The sequence below is a fragment of the Vanellus vanellus genome (assembly GCF_965231255.1).
Source record: "Vanellus vanellus genome assembly, chromosome: 11".
NCBI lineage: Eukaryota > Metazoa > Chordata > Aves > Charadriiformes > Charadriidae > Vanellus > Vanellus vanellus.
Window position 1 is genome coordinate 11,262,931 of NC_138916.1, and position 17,177 is coordinate 11,280,107.

Below are 17,177 nucleotides of genomic sequence, written 5' to 3' on the forward strand. Positions count from 1 at the left end.
CAATATCCCATCAGAAATATTGAGGATGGGTAACTGTGTCTGTAGCTGAGGAGGGGGAAAAAAGCCTCAGGCAAAGTGCGGTACATATTTGGTCTTCAGCTGTGTCTGATGCTGCAGCATCTTTGTGTTAAACTGCAAATCATCCTGCTTTCGCTCAGCGTTTTGGGTTTTTTTTTAAATAAAAGAGAGTTCTGTGAACAGGTACCTTGGGGTAAGTTTGGATGTACATGCGTTTATGAAGTTTTACAGGGAATCCTTTGTTTAAAAGCCACGTGGAAAGGGAAGAAGACATTGCCCCCGAGCGCGCTACTCGACTCCAGTACTGCACCTCTATTGTCACGTCCCGGTCAAATACTTTGGAAGTATTCTGTAGTTTCTGTAGGTTTGTACTTGCAGTGGCACACGCACTTGTTAGCCCACACCTTCATTTTAACCCAAACGAGGTTTCTTAGCCTGCGAGTTGTGGATACAGCAGGGCTGAAGACAAACTGGTGATCCAAGTGGCCAAAGCCATGGCTTTGGCTGCTGACTGCCCCGCAGCCCCGCTGCCTTTTTGTTGGCCTCCGCTGCTGTTACGTACAGTGCTCAGTGAATGGCCGGAACACGTACTGAGGAACTGTGTGTGTGATCTTTCATTTTTCAAATAATTCATCAGTATTCACATCTTTAGGGGGAGTGGGGAAGAGGGTATGTAGGTAATGAGGTAATACCGCCCTTTTGTACCGAAAGCAATAGCAAGTTTATATGAAACTAATAAAGCTCAAAGTAAAAAAAAAAAAGCAACAAACAATGCGACATATTTACTACGAAGAATGAAGTTTCTTGTCTTTCGATAAAGCAGATTCTCAGGGCTGGCATAAACACCCGGTGGAGATGAAGACAGACCAGGCGTGGGAGCATCGCATATTCTGTAGTGGGAACAATGAAAGTGAATTTCTAATTCTTTATTTCATTATGTTTCTCTTTTTCACTTGGTGGAGAGAATTGGTTTACATGTATGGCAGGAGCTGTTGAGGAGCTGTGTGGATGAAGGCAGCGGCAGTGCTTTAAAGGCTGCGCTGTGTTACGGGTAGATAGAAGCCATTGATTGAGGCTGTTGTAAATCGCTCGGGTGCCCTGTTCTCGAGCAGCATCCCGGGTATGGGGAGTTAATTGCTTCGTGAAGTTCACAATACTTTGCAGGCGCTGAGGGTCCCTGGCAGCCCCTGGCTGGGCAGGGTGCCTGTCCCGTCCCCCCCGGCTCCCGCTCCCCAACCCACTGCCTTTGCTCAACTCATTTGTCCTTTCCCGCCCTGCAACACGAAGGCAACGTGAAGTTTGGTCTTTCAAAAAATCCCTAGTAGAAACCAGAAGTTCGCCATTTTAAGTAGTGGGTAAACTGGGTTAATAAGAGGGGGGGGAAAGCTTCAGAATTCTTTGAGACAGAAGCTCCATGCAAAAATCAGTTGTGCGAGATTAGGTGATGAAGCTCTGTGACCAAATGCCATTTTCTCTGCCATGAAATGCCGTGCTTTGACAAATAATTACAGTTATTTTGAAATAATTTAGTGGACTGAGAACGTTTTGCAACATGGCTGCACCTCTAAAGCCGAGAAGGTGTTTTGTTTGCAAAGGTGCCGGGTGTGGGGTGATCTCGGTGCTCTCTCGGCCCTGCAAGAGCATCGGTTTGGAAGCTTTAATATATTTAAAATGTCATAGCCTTTTCCTTGTGTTACTCAAGAGCGGTTTTCACATGTACATATTTGCACGTACATGCAACTGTGTAAGTAACTAGATGGTTTCCATACACCTATAATTGATTCTTGAATATGAGATAACCATTATACCATCACTCATTTAAAAATACGAATATTTTTTCTGTTTTTGAAAACAAGTCATATGTTTGTTCTGGGTTACTTTTATGAATAAAGTTTGTGTCAAAATGGTCATTGTTTGGAATGCTGGTTTGGTTTTTTTTTCTGTTATCTGGAGGCCTTTTCAACCAAATCTTTTCAGTTTTTTCCTTTTGGCATTCTGGAGATAATCCATTTTAAACTTGCCCTGTTTGCAACTACAAAGGAAAGAGCTTTTAATACTTGAGATGAGATCGCTTTGCCTGAATTAACACAGATGTGCCCAAGTGTTCTCTTAGGGAAAAAAAGCGCTATATAATGTTATGTTGCAAATGCATTTAGAATCTGCTCAGAAGAGTTTCTCCAAGTAAGTTTTTTGATAGCCAAGTTTTTGATCTCTCTGAAAACACAGTTGTGTTTTAATTTGTAGATTTTCAGCATTGAATGTGTATCTTGGAACACTATTTTACATGGAAACTGCACTTTTCTTTCTGTGTAGGCAATAAAATTAACCTTGTGTGGCCTTTTATCGATAGAATAACTTATTAACCTCAGATGTACTAATTAACTTGTCTCTTGCTTAAGGGTTTGGCTGTTAAACATGTATTTAAAAAAAAAAAAAAGAAGAAGGTTTTGGTGTCATGTATATTGATGATTTAACTATACTGCAGCAAAAAGTCACTGATCTTTTGCTGTTGTTTTTGTATTGCAGTATGCCAGGGTTTGGATCCCCGATCCAGAGGAGGTCTGGAAGTCGGCAGAACTTGTCAAAGATTATAAACCTGGAGATAAAGTTCTCCAGCTTCGACTTGAAGAGGGCAAGGTAGGTCTACGTATTGTCCATAAGCTGATTGTTCTTGCTCTTGACCGGAGATTGATGTATCTAACACGGGAAGCTATATTGTCAAAACATATCCGTCTTTATGTATGTGCAATTATTCTTGTCCACTGACTTTGAGTACTATTTTTTTTGTGTGACGAATTATACAGTTCATTTACAAAAATCCATTTTGCTTGATTTTTAAAAATGAAATAAAATGTGTTGCTTTTATCCAACTGCCTGTTACAGTCAGTTGCATCATCTTTTTCTACTTGTGCCGTTAAAGCTACAACCCTGGTTTGATATTCCAGTGAGAACAGTGTTGCTAGGAGAACAGTGTTGCAGAGAAAGAATTGGGACTTTTAAGTTGAGCATAACCACCAGAAGATTAATAAAGATAAAAAGGGGCAGGGATTAAAAGCATTACAAAACTGATGCTGTATACTGTGTAGAGAAATGATGACATGTCTATGAAAAGCTCACATCCTTTTAGTGAAGGCCGGTTCAATTTTTTTCATGCCATTTAAATGGTTATTTAATTTTAATATATAATAATGGTGATCCCTGAGGTCTTCTCATGGAAAATAAAGATCTACTGCACTTGGTCAAATACTTACTTTTAATTTCTTTTCTTCTTACCAGTGGCCAGCTTAGATCCTACTTTCATGTAGAGACCCACATGGCCATGAAATCAAAAAGAACAGATTATATATATATAGAATAGTTTCTAAATAAAATATTTGACTTGAATGCATTTCAGTCGTTGACTCACTCACATTTCTTATGTGGCAAGCTGAGTACAGCTGTTTTAATGTGACAAGATTATTCCCCCCTAGCCCCGTATTCCAGGCTGTGTGGGGACACTGCACACTTGAGTATCGCGTGTAGCAGAATGGGGGTGTTTGTCAATTAAGTCACATTGTGTCGGGACAAGAAAATAGCTGGTAAATATAGTAATTTTAGGTCTAGAGACGGACATCTTCATTAGAGACTAGTTTATATTTGCAAAAGTTGTAAGTAGGGGTTTTTTCACTTTATGTATTCTTCATGACGTTCTGCCGCTGTTCTCGCGTCATACGACTGTGTGTGAAGCTGGCTATAGACTGATGGGAATCTGTTCCACTCAAGAGGAAAGCAATACGAAAACCTAGTTTGATTTATGATATAACATATTTTGTTTTATTTAATAAAAATCTTTGGCAGCAAAAGAAAGGGATTTTCTTAAGTAATAGTTTAAAAAGACGATGTCTCTTTACGGTTACCCGTTGCATACAGAAAACCCTTTCGGGAAATTTTAAATGACGTTTTTGGAGAAAGAACTGCTGCCTTAAATCACCAGCTAAGTTAAATCTTGCATCGTATTTTTGTAACTTGGGCATGTTTTGCTGGGAAGAATGGTTGGAGGGACTGCATGAGGAAACCTAAGCACCAGCTCTTTCAGCATGCGTTTCCGTTTGATTTGCAGGACCTAGAATATTGCCTAGATCCGAAGACCAAGGAACTCCCGCCCTTGCGAAACCCCGACATACTTGTTGGTGAAAATGACCTCACGGCGCTCAGCTATCTCCACGAACCGGCTGTTTTACACAACCTTAAAGTTCGATTTATAGACTCTAAACTAATCTATACCTATTGTGGTTAGTACTGTCTTTTCATACCCTGATCTTTACAGAGAATGCTGTAGACAGGAAAAGGGCAGTTGATTATTGATATGCGTGCTTTTAACTTAAAATGATTTAACGATAGGACCAGTTGGGCTGTTTTGACAGAAGTCCCTGTGTTTGTGGTCATTAAGTGCATCAAATAGACTTGAAAACGTTAAGGTTCGGAGAAAATTGACTTTGCTTTGTATCCCTCTATACCTTCCCAATGGGCTCTGTTTATAAAATGTGTATTCAGCAGTTTTTGTGTGCCGATGGGATTCCTGGCTGGTTGGTGTTCCCCTTAGGCTTGCTTAGGTAGGCATGGGCTGGAGCAGAGCTTCACACGGTGCGGGAGGCCGCCCGTGCGGTTTGGTGGATTTATGCCTACCTCTGCATCGAGCTCCTCTGTCTCTGTACGGGACATACCAGCTTATTTTCTTTTTCATGTTTTCCAGTCAGTGCCACTACAGGACTGAATCCGTAACAGTGCATGAGCCAGTGCTTGTCCGCTCGCAGCTAATGACCAATCTTGGGTTTAAAAATACCATTGAACTCTCAGTAGAGGTTACTCAAAGTTGTAATTGCCTGTGATATCTTCAGGTGGCCAGAACGGGGCAAGTCACTTTAATGATCACTTCATCATAGGTTCAAAATTGCAGACGAGATTTAAAGAAACATTGTGAGACAGTTTAGGCTTAAAATTTAGTTTTCATGCTTCAGGGCTTTTTTCTGTATGTGCGTTTGCTTCTTTTAAATCTCAGTGTTTAGTCAAAATACATTGCTAACTTTAACAAAGTTTTTTGTATTGAAAGTTTATATTAAATTTTTCAAATATTGAAATATGTACTATGGATATCGTGTTAGTGCATAAGAAACAGTTTAAATCATTGGTGGATTTCTTACATTTTACGCTGAGTAAACCAAAACGTAATATGATAATGTGATTGCTAGAAACCAGATATTGAAAATTTCCTTCTCATAATTGTCCGATTAAGGCAAAGACACATTCTTCCAGTAGGTGTAGTCAAATTGTCATTTGCATATTCATTGTAGCTCAGTTTATGCCAGCAGAAAACATGCCCCATGATTTCTTCTTAAATATGCAACTTAAAAGTCTGATTAGAGACAAAGTTGTAGGGCAGTCCCAGTTCTGGGTATCACATGACAAGAGCCTTCTTGATGTCATCATGTATTAGATTTGCTGTTTGTAACTCCACGGTACTTTGTGCTCCTTTGCCAACTACGGAATATGGGAGTCATGTTGCAAGGTGATATCGGCTAATTGTGACCGCGGGTGTCTGCAGCAGGAATTTGTGTTTTGCAGCTGAAGGCCTTGTCCTGTCCTGGTCTTCCCATGGAGTACGCCAAGGGTCAGATTTTCCCTCTTCTGGTCCCTGTTACAGCTCCGCCCATGGTGACGGGTCTGGAGAGCTAAGGCAGCCAGCACGTGAAACATGTTGTGATGGGCAGACTGCAGGCATTAGTGTACTGCCACATTTTGTTCACTCCGGCTATTCCTAACCTGCAGATGCTCAGCAGAACGCATCGGCTCCCTGTTCTGCTCTCAGCGGTGTCCAGACCATGGGGGGCTGAATCAGACTCTGCCCCCCTCTGCTTGCAGCCAGCCTTCCTCCTCGTAGGAGTGGGAAATGATTCATACCCACGTCTCATCCCATCATGCAGTCGGAGCATGACTAGAGGCACAGAATAATTTAGGTTGGAAGGGCCCTCTGGAAGTCTTTGGTGGAGCTCCCTACTTAAAACAGGTCTGGCTAGATCAGGTTGCTCAGGGCTTGGACCAGTCAAAGCGTCTGAGTATTTGGGTACCTCCAGTGATGGAGATACCACAGCCTCTCTGGGCAACCCCTGCTGAGTTCCGGTCCTGGCACTGGGAAACCACCTCAGTTCCCCCGGTTTAGATATTGTCTGTGTTTCTGTCCCTAGTGCTCCCACGGAAAAGCTCGTGATGGGGGAACGTTTTGTGAAAGGGCTTTTGAGCTTGTAGGGGGTTTTCAGTCTGAGTTTCATGGTTTTATAGTTTCTTGTAGGGCTGGAAGGCCTTTAGCTCTTCACGGAGTGGGTCTGCCGAAGGGCCTGGGGTGGCGGAGCTTGGTTGGCTGTTTTGCTGCCAAACTCGTCTGAAGTGATGAGTCTGGGAACTGCACGTGGGTTTGTTAAAAACGCGTGGATCCAGTAGTGTGGGGGTTCCCTCCCAGTGGTCAAAGTGCGGGGGAAGGAGGTTTAACACTAACTGGTGACCTGAGGAATGCAGAACGCTGTGGACTTATTCGCTTGGGACGTAGGCACATGTACGTTATGTTGTCAGCCAAGGAAAATAAATTTGGCATGTCGGCCTTGGAAAACCTGGTCCTTTGGCCACGGACGTTCACCTTTCAAACCGCGCCATCAGTTCCCGTCCTGAGTACAAGTGGCTTCCCCTCTGCAAAGATTATTGCCTTAGAGCTCTGCCCGCGGCAGGAGTTGTATTTGCCTCCTTAATCTGATTCACACATTACCCAGGGTAGTTTAAATACCCCGTGAAGGTGGTTTGAGCTAAGGCAGCTGATTTAGCCCAAAGGAGATTAAAAACACTTTAATCCACCAAGAGAACTATGGCAACATTATTCTCAACCAGCAGAACTAGAACTGGGAGGGATGGATGTCCACGGCACTAGAAATTAATTCAAACATGCTGTCCTCGGTGTAATATGTCAAATAGATGTTAAATTCTTTAAAATTTCACTTTGAAGTAATCCAAGCTTTTAATCAGAAAACCTCCTGATTTCTTAATTTCAAGTCAGCCTTTCACCAGCAATTCAGCGGTGATTTATAACATTGCTTTACTGTTGGGAATATGAAACGAAAAATTAATGAAGGAAGTTGAAAAGTTAAAAAGGAAAATGTGAATGCTTACATGGAAGGACTGCTATGGCTGCAATGAAAACGCAACGAATACTGCTGGTTAGTTCAGATGCATAAAGCACTGCCTGCTGTGCATGAGAGCAAGCTTTAATTTAAATTAATAACTTATTTATGTTAATATCCAGTTTGTCCGTACGTGGGTGAAAATGTTCAAGATAAAAGAATTAGCTAAGAAGAATGGCAAAGAGAGTAGCCAGAGTTTTATTTAGTGTAAATGTAGGAACGAAACCACATGTAGATCTGATTTGGGAATGCCCATGTTATTTCTTAAAACTGCAATATGATTTAGTGGAGATAAAGAGAAGTTATATATAAATTAATCTGGATTATAGTCCTGTGAGACGGGCTGATTTAAAAGTCCCGTAGAAAGCATATAATTCCTAACTCACTTGTTTTGGCTATTTCCAGATGGCAGTCGCTTGCTGATTTTACAGATTGCTACTGAAGTTAAGTGATTTGATATGCTGGAGCCTTGTCACGGGGCTGCTTGTTTTGAATTTCTCAAGGGTTTATTTTTGCCAACGTAGCCAAAAGCAGGAGGGAATTGTCTGAAGCCTCGCGCAGCTTTCTTTTAATATCTCTTTGGTTAGACGTGCGAGCCTGGGAGGCTTGGCTCCGCGGCGCGACCTTACTTAACTTTTTACTGGTTTTTTCACAGTTGCAGAGGGCAGATGTTAAAAATGACACCGAAAATATTCCTCGAGTCTGCTAGTACTGAGGTCCCTTCCCCTCCCTAACCCCCCCCCCCGCCCTGTCTTATTTTTTGGCTCATCACTACAGCGTTAGAACTTGACATAAATTTTTATAGAGACTTTTCACTCGAGCTCCTGAGTCATTTCAGTGAAGTCATGGCTGGTGGAAAAACACTGACTCTCTTTCCATGGGTGTGTCTGGCCATAAAACTTGCCATATATTCAAGGAAATAGATCAAGGTCTCTCGGATCTTTTTGTGAAAGATATTGTATTGTTGTTTAATCTTTTTGCTAGGGTTTGTGCTGGATGTATAAAGGCATACCAGCATTTAAAAACGGGGTGATGCTCCCAGCAGCAGTGGCAGACTATAGGTGCTTTCACTTTTCTTCTCCCATCTTTTCCATGGAAAATTTCTGAGATAGACGTCACGGCATGAGGCGGAGGGCTGGGGTCCGCACTGAGGAAGTGTGTGTGCGCATCTATGAATTTCTGAATAAATTTAGAAGCGAGTTGAGTGCTATGGAAATGCTGCTGGTGCAGATTCTTCAGGGATGGTTTGTCCAAGGAGCGTGCGTAGCATGCTTGGTTACAGTCACTCTGCGGCCGTCTGCACCTGCATGGGCGCTTTTGGGCACCAAAAATACATATGTAAGAAGAAATTCTATTTTTAAAATGGCCACAGTTAAAATTAGACTGTCTTCCCAACCCCACTGCCTCCCTTATCCCATTGTCAAGGTGAGGGGGCATTGCTACGTCAAGAGAGCGCGGCTGGCTCTCGTGGGGCGGTGACCAGTGTTTTCACCCCTGCATGGAGCAAATACATGTTCCCTGCCCACTGGGAATGCTGCAGGAGAGGAAAGCGTGCGTAATCTTTGGCAAATCGTCCCCGTGGGCAGAGCAATCCTCATTTCTCGTGATAAAGAAAATCATACCAAAAGCATTTGAGCTCTGGCTTTGTGGCTAGGAAGGGTGTATGGAGTAAGACTCAGTTTTTCTGTGCGGGGAGAATGAAAGGATGGCATGAGTTTAGAAAGGCTGTAGTAATGAGTGGTGTTAAAAAAGGCAGGTATGTGTTTAACTGGGGTGGAAAAAACGGAAAATGGGAAGTAGTTATACACACAGATGTATAAAGTGATGGTTTTATGGTGCCTTCTGCAGCTGTAATTACTTAATTTCCTGAGCCATCTGTCTACTGCTATGTATCAGCCCTATGGGATACGTCTGCGTGTATTTTTTCTTTATCCCTTTGAGCCAGAGGTTGTCCAGCCTGACTGGTAGAGATGCCCCGACATCCAAATTACACCACACCTCTCCTTTGTTGCTTGTTACAAAAACTGAAGATGTTATTCCTGGGCACAGCGTAACGGCTGAAGGGTTAACACACGTCGCATATCCAAACTGGCAGTCAGCGAGGCCACATAGTAGTTAGAATTCACAAATCATGTTAACATTTGTAATTCACAGTAAAACAGTGTAGTTTGTAGTACGATGCACATGCATTGGTTTACTGCATCGAGCAGGCTGCATTTCAAGTCGACGCACTCTGAATCTGGTTGTTTTGTGCACACTGGCTTTAGAAAAGGCAGATAGAGAGGAAAAGTAAAAAGTTGTCCCCTGTGCGTTTTCTAAAGCAGGGTAGAAGTAAACTCTTCTGGTACTTTTTGTATGCAAAACTGTGGTCAGAATAAATATTTGTTGAAGTCAGTAATATCATATCCTTATTCTTCTCTAGTTAATATTTTTAGAAGGGCTAGAACAATATTTGGTGTTAAAGCCATTTTTTTATTTGTTTTCTTTTGAAACAACTATCAGCAATTGCTTTTTTTTTTCATGTCCTTTGTAGGTATCGTCTTAGTGGCCATAAATCCGTATGAGCAACTGCCTATCTATGGCGAAGATATCATCAATGCGTACAGTGGCCAAAATATGGGGGATATGGATCCACATATCTTTGCGGTGGCTGAAGAAGCGTACAAGCAGATGGCCAGGTTTGTAGAGCACAGGTCTTGTATTCGTTATTTTTCTAAAAGGAATAAGAATTAAAAGGCTGATGGCCTTCTCTTTAATTTATAGCTCATTAAATATTTTGCAAGATCTGTCTTTTATCCAGGGTTTTAGTACATTTCACAAGAGGGTAAGTTGCCTGAGTTAGCGAACGGTACAGCATTACGTATGCTATGGGGAGATCGTTGCCACTGAGAGGTAACAGGAATAACCACAGATCTCGTCAGTATTTAGGTCTAAAATTAGCCCAGCGCTTTGTAAGATTATGTTGTTTTAGTTTGATTAGCAAAATTTGGAGGTACTTCTTAATCGTCAGTGGATTTTTAAAGAGAAAAGTGCCAGATTCTTTACTGTTTCATGTTTATATGTGATACTGACAACAGAAAAAAAATAAAAATCACTCAGCTTATGAGTGCTATTATAGGCTCCTCGTCACGTCAGTAAAGTCCCGGCTACGTAATCCGCCTGTGGCTGTTGGTGCCTGGAATTAAGAGGGAGCAGAGGGACGATTGCACAGAGTGCCTGAAAACGGCGTCTCTAAGGAGACGGTAACAGCTGCGCAGGAAATCCTCCTCTCTTTAAATATTGCATGAAGATGAACTTGTCACCCAAGGAGAGTGGTTATTAGAAACTTCTTCTGCTTCACCCCAAGAGCCTGCCAATTTGAGGAGCTTTTCAAATATTTCGTTTCTAGGGTAAAGATCTTTTGGGGTACTGTGCCGTCTTTGGTTAACAAGATGGTCTTCGGTATTCTCCCTGGTTAGCTCTGAGCTATTGGTACAGTTTTCCTTGTTGACAATACAGCGCATGATCAAATTAATCAATTAAACCAGTGGCAGATCTCCAGATTAACTGTGACGGCCCTCAAGCCGTACTGCAGGAGGGGGAGGCCAGGGGAGAAGGGGTTGAAAATGACAAGACGTTCATCTTTGAAATTAGTTATCTGTTCATTTAAGAATCCATATGAGAGCTAGAATGAATAAAATGCTCTGTACACTGTGAAGTTAGTCAGCTGCGTATGTGAAATGGTGATTCATGGTACCCACGTAATAGATAATTTCAAAAGAAAACGGTACAGCACAGTGCAACGCTTCATGTCTTAGGGTATTTTTGAAACATTAGCTATTTTGAAATTACCCTCCATCTGCACTGTTGAGTGGCAGAGGTATTCGCCTTACTTCCTTTCTGCTAAGAAAATAGGCATATAATCTGGTATGGGAATATAAAGGCGAAACTGCGTGTTATGACAGTCACATCTGCATTGTGGCTCTTCCGGTCTCGCGGACTGTTTTACAGATCTAGATCACTGTTGTTTCAGACAGACTAGCTGCTGAAGTCCCTCTAAAAGCCCTACAAAATAAGAATTTATTAGCCTTATTTTACGCCTGAGGCACGGTACGGTGACCTGCGATTATATGTCAGTGATGGAGGTAATCCAAATTCCCAGAATTTTTGTTCTTAAAGTTAAGAGGTGCGCGTAAGAGGCTGGAGGGGGCTGTCTCTCCAGTAGCTGCCTCTAACCACTGTCTGGAGCGGGCTTACCTCTCGCCTGCATTGAAATTTCACACTGCCGGATCACCTGCGTTCTGTGTGCCTGTTGGCTGAAGCCCACGCCGCGGAGATTGCTATCTGCCACCGTCTGCATCCTCTGCCCTCAGAGGGGGACTCGGAGGGCTGAGATTTGGCTAGAGTTTCTGCTGTGGTTTTTGCTTTTTGTGTTAATTGCCTGCTCTCCAGCTCTGGCTGTGCCCTCCAGCAGTCCTGCTGTCCTGAATAACAACAAATAAGATGTGGTAGAAGTTCCTTTTTGAAACAAATGACGAGAAGTTATATAAGCGTGGAAATGATCGTAAATAATCCTTTTGCATTAATGAATTAATGCCTTTGTGTGTCTACAACATGTTATAAACAATTTGTTATTCTTTTATGAATAACTGACAGTACTTTCATAGGTGCAAAATGAAATCTGAGCACATAAGGAAAATGAAAAAAATTCCTCTACACTGATGTAACAATTTCATTCTTTACTTAGTTTCCTAATGCTTATTTCCTTTTATCTCTATTTTTTTTTTTGCTTGGTTTTTTTTTTTAAGAACTTTTTCTGTCACTTGGACATACTGGGTTTGCTCATTGGATTTCATTTTCATTAACGCTTTAATAATTGCACTGAATATTCATATGGTAGCTACTCATATGGCATTAATCTGCATTTATGCATGTAATTGGTGAGATTTATTTTTCTGTGGTTTCTAATCTTTCCTAACTCCACGTCTAAATGATCACTGGAATAATTGGTCATGATGCTTCTATCCATAAGGCTTCAGTGAGCTGTTCTAAATATTTGCTCCTTAAGTCTTCTTGTTAATTTATGATTTAATGATTTAGAATTTGTTTTTGCCGGCTTCATTACCCCATCTGCTGTGGCTGAAAAACTCTTTCCGTGCGCATGGTTTTAACTAAACGATCTCTGTGGTCTTCTTCAGCCATAGAAAATGCCCCATGACAGCAATCAGGAAAGCTGATGATTCTACACTAAATATTTGCCTCGTGTCTTCAGAAAAAATACAGTGCAAAAACGTTGACTGCTGGAATAGACGGGGATGGAGCTCACATCTGGCTCGTGCATGAGACGTGATACTCGGCAACTGCTTGGGGCTAATTGCAGCATAAAGCAGCACATAAAGATACCTTCGCACGTGAAGTGTTCTGCGTAGAGGCAGCCGGATGGTGTGGTGTGCCTGGGCTGTGAAGGGCTGTGCCCGTTGGGGCGTCCATTATTTCCTCTTTCAACAGCGGTTCTGTCACCAGTTTCCAGCTGTGGGTTAGTGAAAAGGGGCACGGCTCATCTTTACCCGTAGCTGACAATCAAATAAGCGATTACTGTTTGCTCAGTAGCTTCTTGTCTTGTCAGCAAAATGGACACCTCAGCACCTCAAACCAGGACAAACGCGCACAACTCTTTTAAGACTAATCTCATTTTGGATTATTATTATTTCTTTTTTTTGCTTTTTTTTTCTTATTTTCCCTCCACTCTCCCCTTCTATTCTCCTCTTCTCATCTGCATCTCTGCCTTCTTCCTTTGCCCTCTCCGTCTCCTGCAGCTCGTCTGCCCAGGCTGGCAGCTTCATTTCCAACGCCTTTCCTCTGCTGTGCTCAAAATAAGCAATGAACTAGTTTTACAACAGCATTTAAATTGTGTTATACTTAGGGTTACGTATGCCTCATACTTACCAGTAGCTTTATTGGTTTGGGTTGTACGATCCTCCAGCCGGCAGCTGTGAGGGTTCTGGAGCAGATCTCTCCCTCCACCCGAGCAGGAGGAGATCCGCCAGTGAGGGAGTGGGATCGGTGGGAGGGGGAACCTGTCCCAGGGCCTCCCCCTGCCTCAGGGCTTTCCTGCAGAGCCCTCTGGGGGCTTGCTGGGGTTCTGGAGGAGCATAGCTGTACACAGCTGGAACAAGCTATGCTTTTGGGAAGAGCTGGGGCCTGCCCGCCGAGGTCTCTCTCTTTGGAGGGATAGGCCATGTATTGTTCATGGGTAGTTTGCTTTGTTTGAGCAAACGTATACAGGTTTGGGACAATGTTTAAGGCAGAGAAGCAATCTAAAAGGAAGCAAATTATTATTAAAGAACTTATTTTTGTCTCAGAAATATAAATCGCAATGTCAGCACGTGGGTGTTTGCATGTGTTGAACCTTTGGAACTCCAATGCATGCCACCTTTGTAAGTCAGTGTTTCCAAATTATTAACAAAAAAAGAATTTCAGTCTTCACAGTTACCCCTCTGTGGTAGCTATGAAAATTGAAGCAAAGCATCAGTTGGCAGATATTTGATATTTTTTTATTTTATTTTTTTGAAGTAGGAATTACAGCTTCAGTAGGAATCATATCCATCAGCAGGTGCAGCTCATTTTCTTTGTAATATTCAGTACAAACCTCCATTTTTAACTGTATGGTTTGCAGTAAGAGGAGATGTTGATGATTATACTCTTGAAACTGTTAAGAATTGCATTAATGTGTGAAACTTATGATTATCAGTTTTCTACCGCTATTAGGGAAAGAAGTTCTAAATGAGTCTTACGCAGGATCCCTTCGCCTGCCTCGTAAGGGTATATTGCAGTAATTAAGATAATGTATTTTTTATCAGCACTTTATTCGTCTGGTTTGTTCCATTGTACATGTGGCTGATGACAGATACAGCAGAGTTCAGTACTTTTCAATTTAATAGAATAACTTGGAGATTTCCTTCTGATAAATTAGTAAATTGTCTAGCAAAGTGCAAGCTGAAAGTAACGTCTGCAAACAGAATGACGTACTGATGAGATCCCCGTGAAACTTGATGAATACCAGGAGGGAAAACAACAGTGTTTAAATTGTCAGTCTCCAAAGTTTTGCTTTTTCTGTTTGGACAAAGTATGATTTATTCAATGTTGGTGTGTATCATTTTCATTTAATTACCTTTAATAAGCAGGCCGCCTCTCCGTTTTGTCAGTTTTTTGGCATGTGGCTGATGGCTCTCAGCTACAGGAAGATTTTTTTTTTCTGTCGCTTTTTGTTCAAAAGGAGCTCGGTGAGCGGCTGAGTGGGTGTTTTGAAAGCACCTTGCCTGACAGGCTCCAGTTATCCCAGGCATCCCAAGATGATGTCCTCTTACAAAAATGCATGTTTGATCAGCTGCTGCTTTGCTTCCGAGTGTCTGATAAATGGATACTCTATTCCCTCCTGGCAGAAGTCGGGAGGGGGATGATTAACATCCCGTCACGGCTCTGCATCCAGTTACGAAACGAGAGGCTGCTGTGGTGGGCACTGCATAAACCTGCAAGGGCCACCTTTGACCTGGGGCTTTGACGTACGATTTTTTTAAAGGAAATACCTTGAAAAAAGATGATACTTTTGGGGCTCTGTTGTGAAAATTAGAATGAAAAGGGAAATTGTCCTTTCTGGTGAGAACAGGTGATTCTGGAATAGTCTCTTATACTTTGGGTCTGGCATGTTAGGAAGCATTTTTTCACTGAAAGGGTTATTAAACATTGGAATAAGCTGCCCAGAGAGGTGGTGGATTCACCATCCCTGGAGGTGTTTAAGAAAAGGGTAGATGAGGTGCTTAGGGACATGGTTTAGGAGTGGTGGTGTTTTTATCAGGGTCGGTTAATGGTTGGACTTGATGATCTTAAAGGTCCCTTCCAACCTCACTGATTCTATGATTCTATGTTATGGTGTTACAGGTACAAGAGAGCGGATGGGCTAATCAACTTCATGTAACATCAGGGACCTACCAGTTGGAGCAGTGATTATTTTTAGGCAACAAAAGGGTTAAGTGTGGCCTTAGCTGGAAGCTAGAGTTCATGTGAGGTGTCCTGCTGGTAGTTAAGCAATGAGCTTTCCTACACTATTGCAGGAGTGACCTCTGACTAATCCCTCGATAAATCAGTTGCATAGTGCTGGCTCATCTTTGTGCTCCTCTGGAGTGCAATCTGTCATGATTTTGCAGCATGTGCTGACCTCGGTTTTCTTTCATTTCTATGTGTCGAGAGATGTTACCATCAATTCATTATCTTTTCACCTTTTGCCATTTTTATGGTCAGGAGCTGTGTTTCCTGGATACAATTAAAATGGCAAGTGGTGCGATTTGTTAATTTAAAAAAAAAAACACAACACAACAACCACCTACATCTGCTGGTTTTGAGAGTATTGCAGAGTGTTTTTACCAAGCTGTTGTTGAAGAGGACCAAAAGATGCTTAAGAATTTGAGGTGTTTTGGAGTGGCTGAGTTTGCAGCTGGAACCAGACTCAAGAGAATTCAGGTTATGTATAATAGTAATATTTCACCTTCGTTTGGCACTTTCCATGATTGGATCTAAAAGTCCTCTACAGAAGAGATCAGTGTCATTATTTTACAAGTTGAAATGGACGTGGGGAGTGGGAGAGCAACTTTGGCGAGTTCACCAAGGTGGCAAAAGCAGGGCATGGAGCCCCTGAATCAAAAATCCTGATCCAGTGTCTGATGACTTGATTACACCAGCTTGACGATAAAATATGTGCGAATAGAGTATGTAGTATATAGCGCAGCAGTTAAATGGGTTTCCCGGTAACATTCTCTCAAAGCTAGTTTGTCTTCAATATCCAAAAAATAACGTGCTATATTTTGCATACCTTCATCTCCTGCAGCATTACGGGGTCTCTGTGCCAGGTAACATATATTGTGTAATACCGTTTGCTTTCACGCAAGGCGACATGTTTTCCAGGCACTTTAGAAGCATTCCCCAAAGCCTGTCTCCTCTAATACTGGTATATCAATTTCTGCTCGTGTAGAAGACAAGTAAGGCAGAGACGGTGTGCCGTAGCCATGCCTGGATCAGCCCAGGCTGAGCTTCCAGACCCCGGTCCTGTGCTCAGAACGTTCTCTTTTCTCCAGCAGCTGAAGAAGATGTCAGTGAGAAACACTGTTAGGCTTAAAAAACCAGTTAAACTGGAAGTATATTTAGAAATGTGGTTAAAGAACATGGTTTGTTGGCCTGATGTTTCATGCCTATTAAAAATGAATGATTTTACGAAGAATTAATTTACTGCTTAGTCGGGAGCGATTGTTGTGACTCAGGGCACAGCTGAAGGTGTCTCTGAGTTGTTGATGTGTGGCGCCTGTGAAGAGCGGGATGTGCTGGGTCAGAGCATGTTAGATCCAGGTAGTCAAAATAAACCCATGGGTGCAGGGTGTGCCGGTGGAGCAGACCACGAAATGGGGCTGCTGTCTGCTCCTGGGGCATCACGCTAGGAACTCGCTTGTTCTTTTCTTTCCCCCCCCCTCATCACATCGCCACAGAACGGTTCAAAGCATTTTGGTCTCTAATAATAATAATCCTTAGTGCTTACATAGCACTTTGCACATTCTGGGTGTTTTACGAAAGTTACCTCGTTAATCTGCACAACAGCCCTTTGAGGGTGGAATAAATAATTACCTGTGTCAGGCCGCACCTTTTGGGATGTGCCAATACAAGTGAATTTGGAGGTTTCGGCACTGGGAACGCCGGGATGCCGTGGCTCTGCAGGGAAGGAGGGCTGTGCCCACTGTGCAAAGCAGCACTGCAAGGAGGAAACTTGAAAAATGGGGGGAAAAAGGTACAGGTGCCTGCAGTACAGGTGAAAGTAGAGTGCTGGGGGGCATTTCTCAGTGCTGCCTGGTTGCAGGGGAGACTTCTCCAGAGGAAGGTGGTGGGCCCATGCCAGCCTCATGAAGTTCACCATGGCCAAGTGCAAGGTCCTGCACC

At 42.5% G+C, this 17,177-nt stretch overlaps 1 protein-coding gene across 1 annotated transcript in view; it reads left to right on the forward strand.

The window, feature by feature from the left end:
- The window catches only part of MYO5A (myosin VA), a 105,244-nt gene that overhangs the window by 17,882 nt on the left and 70,185 nt on the right, over positions 1-17,177 (forward strand). The window contains exons 2-4 of the mRNA XM_082488861.1: positions 2,545-2,655; positions 4,118-4,289; positions 9,754-9,898. Coding sequence (XP_082344987.1) covers positions 2,545-2,655; positions 4,118-4,289; positions 9,754-9,898 — 428 coding nt within the window. The remainder of the gene's footprint in view (positions 1-2,544; positions 2,656-4,117; positions 4,290-9,753; positions 9,899-17,177) is intronic.